The 8,240-nt window shown below is 30.1% G+C and overlaps 1 protein-coding gene across 1 annotated transcript; it reads left to right on the top strand.

Moving 5' to 3' along the window:
• On the top strand, positions 1-561 carry LOC136083079 (uncharacterized). Its single transcript, XM_065802486.1, has one exon. The coding sequence runs from the start codon at positions 1-3 to the stop codon at positions 559-561; it is 561 nt and encodes a 186-aa protein (XP_065658558.1).
• The last annotated feature ends 7,679 nt before the right edge of the window (positions 562-8,240 follow it).

Raw genomic sequence — 8,240 nt, 5'->3', positions numbered from 1 at the left:
ATGAACCAGATCTGTCAACATTGTGGTGCTAAAAAATTTCCTGAAAAAATTCATTTTCTAAGTTGCCACAATGGAAAAGTAGTTTTACCTCCTCTTTCACCATTTCCGCAAGCTTTACAAGATTTATTTACAAGGAATTATATAGATAATAATTCCAATGCAAATTTTTTTAGATATAATAGAAATTATAATGCCTGTCTTTTTTTTGCTTCATTTACAGCTAATGTGGTTCAACTTTTGAATCGTAGACCACCATGTTTTAGAATATGTGGTCAAGTTTTTCATCGTATAGGTAATCTTCGGTCAGATCAAGATGTTCCTCCAAAATATTGTCAACTGCATATCTATGTCCCACTTGTAGCAGTAAACTTTAGAATGCAACAACATGACATTGATCTTTGCTTACGTGGTTTAATGTTTCATTTGCACACTATAGCAAGTGAAAAAAACCCATTTGCTCTTGCATTTAAAAACATGGCTGAAGTGGAAGATGAAGAAATTTGTCAAGTTGCTATAGAAGATCGCTTAGTCTCAGTTGTAAAAATATCTTTACTTGATTAGCAAGATAGACAACACTATAACCTGTCTTTGCATAATGAAGTCGCAGTTCTATTTGTTGGTGGAGATGGTGCTCCACCTGCTTCCAGGGAAGTTGTTATTTTCCATGATGTCATCCTCTTAAAACTATATTAAGTATGTCTTCCAACTACGATCCTATGTTTTGTTCTTTGTTTTTTTCAAGAGGTGATGCTGGTTGGCATAATAAATTGGTTCACAACCCTGAATATGCTACAATGGTTAAAAATCATTTTACTCTGTATCAGTATTAAAAATATAAACTTTCAGTTAGACAATTTTTTTATTTGATCTTTTATGGCAAGAAACTGTTTTAGCAATATACTGTATATGCATATGTCAAATTTAAAGGCCAGCCCCTTGCTTTCATCAGAAATAACCAAAACAAACTGAGAAGCAAGCAGTATGATGTCTTATATGAACATATAAACAACGTTTATAAGTTCATATAAGATAAACTTTTAGTCCAGGGCGTGTAGTGGTTTTGCCACCAACTTATGTAGAAAGTCCAGGAGCTTTAAAAGAAAACTTTGATGATGCAAAGGCTATATTTAAAAAATACGGTAAACCAGATCTTTTTATTACTTTTACCTGCAATCCATAATTGTGCAAAATAACTGAAAATTTATATCCAGGTCAGACTGCAAAGGATAGACCTGACTTGAGTATTCAAACTCAAATTAAGCAATCTCCTAAATGATATTTTTAAACATGGTGTATTATGGAAAGTTGTTACCCATGTTCAGGTTATCGAATTTTAAAAACGTAATTTGTCACATGTTCATATTTTACTTCATTTTGCAAATGATGATAAACTTGAGACAGCACAGGATATCTATAATTTAATGCCTGCAGAAATTTCAGATTCGATTGTAAATCCTCAACTTTATAACATTATTAAAACTTGCATGATTCATGGTCCATGTGGTGTATTGAATCTAAATTCGCCCTGCATAATAGATGGAGTATGCAGTAAAAAATATCCTAAAGAATTTAATTCCAACACAGTTGCAGTTCATAATGGTTTTCCGCGTTACAGGCGTTGTGACAATAGCTTGGTTATCAATATTAAAGCCAACAATGTAAATAACCGTTGGGTTGTACCTTACAATCCTTGGTTATAAATGAAATATGAAGTCCATATTATTGCTAAGGCTTACATGTCTGTAAAGGCTGTTAAATATTTGTACAAGTATTTATACAAAGGGCATGACTGCGCAAGTATTCTAATAAACGAACAAATTAATTATGAAGAAGTAAACACTTTTTTGGATTGTCGTTTTGTTAGTGTGCCTGAAGTATTGTGGCGAATATTCGAGTATTCCATTAGCCAAATGTTACACACTGTTATCCGCCTTAAAATTCATCTTCCCGATAATCAGATAGTGTATTTTAGAGAAGGAGCAGAACAAGTAGATTTAGATTGTGCTGCTCAACGAGATACATATCTTACGGCATGGTTTAAGTTAAGTTCCGAAAATGAAGAAGTCCTTTCTTATTTATATGTAGACATTCCTTATCACTTTGTTTTGATGATAAACTTTGTAATTAGAAAGTTATACAAAGGGGTGGTAATAACATGATAGTAAGAATATATAAAGTTAATCCAACCGGAGAATTTTTTTTTTCTTTGGCTGTTAATTTTGCAAGCAAAAGCAGCAGCATCTTGAGAGGATGTGCGTACTGTTAATGGTATTGTTCTTCAAACGTTTCATGAAGCATGTGTTTTGAAAGGTTTGTTGCAAGATGACACTGAATAACAGAATACTCTTTCTGAGGCGGTTTAAACACGTATGCCAAAGCAAACTAGGCTGTTGTTTTCAATTATTTTGACCTTTTGTGAACCTAGCAATCCTTTACATTTCTGGAATACAGACAAAGCTTTTGTGATGGAAGATTTCATTCACCGCTCAGTCCCACTTCTAATAGCTGAACAGGCTACTCTTCGTCAAAATGAAAAGATTCTTAATCAAAGCGGGAAAACACTGGCTAATTACAATCTGCCTGCTATTGATGAGTTTTTAGAATTTTATATAGAAAATCTTAATGAAAATGTTCAACAATCTATTGACGAAGCCAATCGAATGAGTCCGTTGCTAAATATTAATCAATTAAATGTATGTAATGCTATCCATGCTGTGCTGAATGAGCAACCGAATGTAGAAAATCAACATTTTTTAGTTTTCATCGATGGGCCAGCATGTAGTGGAAAAACATTAGCGTAAATTTATTTGATTGCTAAATCCATATGTAAGGGTTAAACCTGCTACAACTGTATGGACTGACATAGCAGCAACTCTTCTAACAAACGGATCAATATTACATGGTTTATTCCAACTTCCTATCCCAATATTGGATAACAGCACATGTAACGTTTTCCCTAACTCTATACATGGACATTTTTAAAGGCCAGTTAGTTTTTTTTTGCTTGATGAAACATCCACGATACCTAAACATGCCTTAAATGCAATTGGTATGTTGTTAAAAGATGTTTGCAACATGCAGTATTTGAATTTAGGCAAATACTGCCTGTTGTAAAAAGAGGAAAACCAGCTGATATTGTAGAATCTTGTATAAAATGTTCTTTACGGTGCTAATGGGTGCAGAAGTTCACATTAACTGAAAATATGAGAGTACATGATGGGGAAGGAGAATTTTTCCAGTGGCTATTAAAACTTGGTAGTGGAACAACACTTGTCAAAGAAGAGAATCCTTTTAAAGGATGCATTGAAATACCTCATTTATTCATTATTAGAGAAATTGTCTCTATTGTTTATTAGATTTTAGGAGATGCTGAACAAAATGATTATTCTAAACGATGCAGAGACTTTGACAGACGTTTCTGGTGGTAAATGGGTATTTGCTCCTCGATTCCAGTTGACTCCATCAGATTTTTATTTACCTTATGTTCTGAAACGTCGTCAGTTTTCTGTCAGATTGGCATATTCAATAACAATTAATAGATGTCAAAGTCAAACATTTGACAGACTTGGAGTATACTTAAAAAAAGCCGTATTTTTCTTATGAGCAACTATATATTGCCTGTTCAAGAACTAGAGCATTTAAAAGTTTATTTTTTAAAATTGATAAACATCCCATTCAAGATATGGTCGGCGAAAAATGTTACACAAATGATGTTTTATATTCTAATGTTCTTAAGTTATAGCCTTTAGGTTTTTCTCATTTCCTAATGTCCATAGCTTGCAAGCACAAGCTGTATGATGTACGTAATGACTTTTAGTTATTAATTATACTATTAGTTATCAATTGTACTTTTTATTTATCAGTTATACTTTTTTTTGTTTAAACATTTGTTCCAAAGTTCCATATAAAATTCTAAAATTTGCATTAACAAATTAGCATAAATTTTAAATGATTTAATAAATGATTTTCAAAAATGTTTTATTTACAAATATATTTAATTTATAAATGAATATTGTTTTAATATTAAAAACCTAATTTTCTTTTATTAAAATATTTAGAAAATGCAATCAGTTTTTGTTATTTTACCTACTGTTATAGCTGCTTTTAAATAGTTATTAGTGTTATAATTCATAGCTAAATGTGTAGAGCTGGACCGTTAAACTAGCAAAGCAAGTATTGTGCCTTGCAGTGTGTGTGTAGAGGTAATCTAGCCAAGCAAGTGTCGTAATTTGCAGTGTGTGTAGAGTATACTGCTATGCTAGACGGCTATTCTTTATAACTAAAAATCTATTTATAAAAGCAAAAAAGTAAAGTAATGATAAGTAATATTTCTAACTTTGCCAGCCTAGAGTTTTAGTTAGCAGAGGTGTGAGACAGCATATAGTGCCAAAAGGTGTTAGGGATAGTCCATAAGTTACGTAATGCAAAATTTTACGATGAAACAAAAAATTTTAAAAATATTCCTTCGCAGAGTTTCAATATTTAGATAAATTAGTGCATTAAGTTTAATGAAAACCAACGCGTAAAAGAGCTAAACATCCTACTTCAGTTTTTAAATATATTTTGCGTTGCGTAATTTATGAACAATCCCTTACTTTTATATTTAATGTCTATTGTCTAGCCTTTTTTAGCTATATATATATATAAAACACATTTCTGTTAATATTTAGTGCAACTTTGTCCTACAAATATCTTAAGCTATTTGCTACTGCTTTGCGTATTTGTTGTGATGTTTATGTGGTCATGTTTTGTGATGATAGACAGCTTGGCTTACCTTCCTGTGGTGTCTATCGGTAAAAATGAGTACAGGTAGTTTCTCTAACTGCTTTTAATCATTCACTGAAAGGCAATATAGAATTTGATATTACTAAAGTAAAATTGTTTATATCTCCTTCGTTTTGTTTTTATCCTTAGTGTTATTAATATTTTTGCTCTTTGAATGAGATTAATTGAACGAGTTGGCTTTTCATTACAGATAAAGATATTTGTTTCAAAAATGAACACCATAGCCAAAGTGCTCACAAAATTAAGTAGTTTTTAAAAATCTTTCTATTTTGTTCTTTTTTTTTACTTTTTACTAATTTTCTTCCTACTAATATGGAATCACGCAGTTTTTTTAATATATGTTTAATCGCAGTCCCTATTGGTAATAATTATTTTTAATTATTTTAATATGGTTTTTTTTACTTGACTTCTCGGCCCTGTAGATGGCAGCTATTATAACTGATTTATATGCTAAATACTTATAAGCGTTATTTTGTAAAAAAGTATTTACAAAAAAAATCGGTAAACAGAATCATCAACCTATATTGAAGTAATGTTAACGCCTGCAAACCGGTATACATGTTCATACTTTACTTGATGTTATTATACCAATCCTTAAAAAAAGGAACAAAATGAATACTTTTAATAAGATTTGATTAAGGTTAAATCGTTTTTAATACTACTCTTATAAATTTTGATGTTATAATCATTTTTAAACAATTGGTTAAAGTAACTGTAGTTTTATCACATTTTAGTTTGGACTTATACTAACCACCTGTTGTTTTATATTTTCATGTTTTACAGCAAACTTCACATTTCGATTCGGACAATGGACAGAACCATTCTTTAGTCAATTTGTTGCACTTTAATTTACATAAACAATATTGTCTTTTGAATATACATACCAAAACACACTGGCCCACGTTCTATTTTCATAACTATAACAAGACTTTAATTGTAAATTTTACACATATATAAAAACATCTTTAAATTGATTCATTCTTTAATTATTCATCTCTAATCCAACATTTTTACATAAAAATATGCAATGTAAAGTATAGTGCACAAAGTAAAAAGACTTTTAAAAAACTTGTGTATTAATATCTATAAAGCAAATTCTTATAAATCTTTTATAATTTTTGTAAAATTATACATATTTTTATAGCATAAAATCTTTTAATGCTTTTACTTTTATTACAATATTACTTTTAATAAAAATTTTTAAAGAACTTTTCCATCTTAAAATTTACGCGCAGTATGTACAATTTTAATACCGAAAATTCAGTACGGCAAACTTTAATTCATTTTCGATCTTTATTTTTAACAATATAAATTTCAACGTAAGTTCAACGTTAAAAAAAACGTTGAAAATTTCAAAGCTATTCAATCTTTTATTTTAGAAATTAGTTCAACGTTTATTTTCAACGTTAATTCAGCGTAGATTTCTAACTAAAAATAAACGTTGAACTAAAGTTGAAAATTTCAGGGTTTTTTTTTAACGTTGAACTTACGTTGAAATAACGTTAAAATTTAGATCGTTATTTGTCAACCATATATCAACTAACTCGCAATGTTGAAATAGCATTAAAAAACGCTATAAGCTTGCTGGAAAAAATCAATAAGTTTCTAAAATATTTAAGTTTATTTATAAATAGTTTTTAATCAATTAAATTATGAGTGAATATTGTAGTTTGCATTTTATTCACAAGGTAATCATTGCTTTATTTTGTATGTTTTTATAAACTAGCAAATAATTCTTATTTTTTACTTATCCGTACCAAATATTAAACATAAAGAAGATGAGAAAGAATGATAATAGCTATAACACTTCTTGATTTATATACCTGCTTAACTTGACATTAATACTAGAAGCCCCAGGTTTTTTATATACCTATAAACCCCAAAATGGATCAATTGATCCAACTTAATATTTATGTGCATTTAGACTTGTTTTCTTGTTTAAATGTATGAAACTAACAATCAAAGCTGTTAGTTTTGAAGTAAATTATATAAAATATAGAAATTTTTTACATCCTATGTATATATATGTAATTTATACATAGGTTTTATATCCAAATAACGCGCCTTTTAGTCTAAGTTGAAGTTTAGTAGCATGATTTGCCTAAATCTGCATTACCAGCATATTTATACAGATTATTTAAACTGAAAAATTAAATGAATTATAATGAAAGTATTAGCAAATAAAATAAAATATTGTTTCTGCATATTTGGAATAAATATACTGCTACTACAAGTACACTAATATTACTGTTTTACAGCATAAAATTTACTACTATAATGACCTGTAGAAAAATATCATAAAAGCTATTATTATTATAGTGAAAGGCTTAAGTTTATTAAAATGCTGATGGAGCATCATTATCAAAAACCTCTGTTGCAACACATCCTCTTTCAATTGACCAACCAGTTACATATCAACGTCAAGAACGTGTGTCGGCGCAACAGTGATTGTTCATATTCGAAGAACTCTCGGAAATTGACAGTGATGAATCAGTGTTCAACAAAAGAAAAATAACGAGGCAGATGTTGTTTAAGATAATCTATCTGATGACGATGAAAGTAATACTTTTATTTACAATTTAGAAAGTTGTAGATGATGACGTAGAAGAAAATGCATGCGGTGGGAGTTATGATTTAACTGTTAAAACTCGTAGAGATGATGTAAGATGGACCATTGTGTAAGAAGTTAAGGTAACTGGAAGATTTTAAACTCAGAATGTGTTTACTGCCATATTCGGAACAACTTCTTATTGTCGTAATGTTTTGACACCTAATGATGCATTTAGATTAATTATGGATTAAGGGTTTACACGCTTTATCAAAAAATGTACTGTTTTATCTCCCAATTTGTCAAATGAAGGATGGAATATAAGCGACTTTGAATTTGATGCTTTTTTTGGCCTAATATAACTTAGCGGATGCTTGAACGCAAGAAACTTTCCAGTTAAATTTGTATGGTCTGAATAGTATGGCAACAAAGCTTTTTTAGAAACTATGCCGCGTTCTCGATTTAAAGGCATCATGAAAAAAATTAGATTTGATAAAGGTTTAGAACGTAGAGAGCCCCTTCGAAGTAATAAATTTGTTCTTGCGTCATGGGTGCTGTCAAGATTTGTAGAAAAAAGTCAAAAATGATATTTGCCTGAGGAATCTTTAACAATTAATGAGCAGTTGTTCCAATTAAAGTTCGGTATCTCTTTACACTGTACATGCCTCATAAACCATACAAGTTTGGAATCAAAATCTGGATTATTAGCTGATCTGAAGACTAAATATTGTCTTAGTATCAAACCTTATCTAGGTAAAGATGAAGGTCGTGTAGAAAATTAGGGTACTCATGTGGTCATGTCACCAATGGAACCTTATTTAGGCCCCGGGTATAATGTTGCTACAGAAAACTTTTTTAAAAGTGTCGGTCTTGCAACAAAACTTTTGCAAGAGAAAACGTCAAATTT

This window comes from Hydra vulgaris, chromosome 08 (assembly GCF_038396675.1).
Source record: "Hydra vulgaris chromosome 08, alternate assembly HydraT2T_AEP".
NCBI lineage: Eukaryota > Metazoa > Cnidaria > Hydrozoa > Anthoathecata > Hydridae > Hydra > Hydra vulgaris.
Note: the sequence above shows the minus strand (reverse complement) of the source record. Positions and strands in the feature narration are given on the sequence as shown.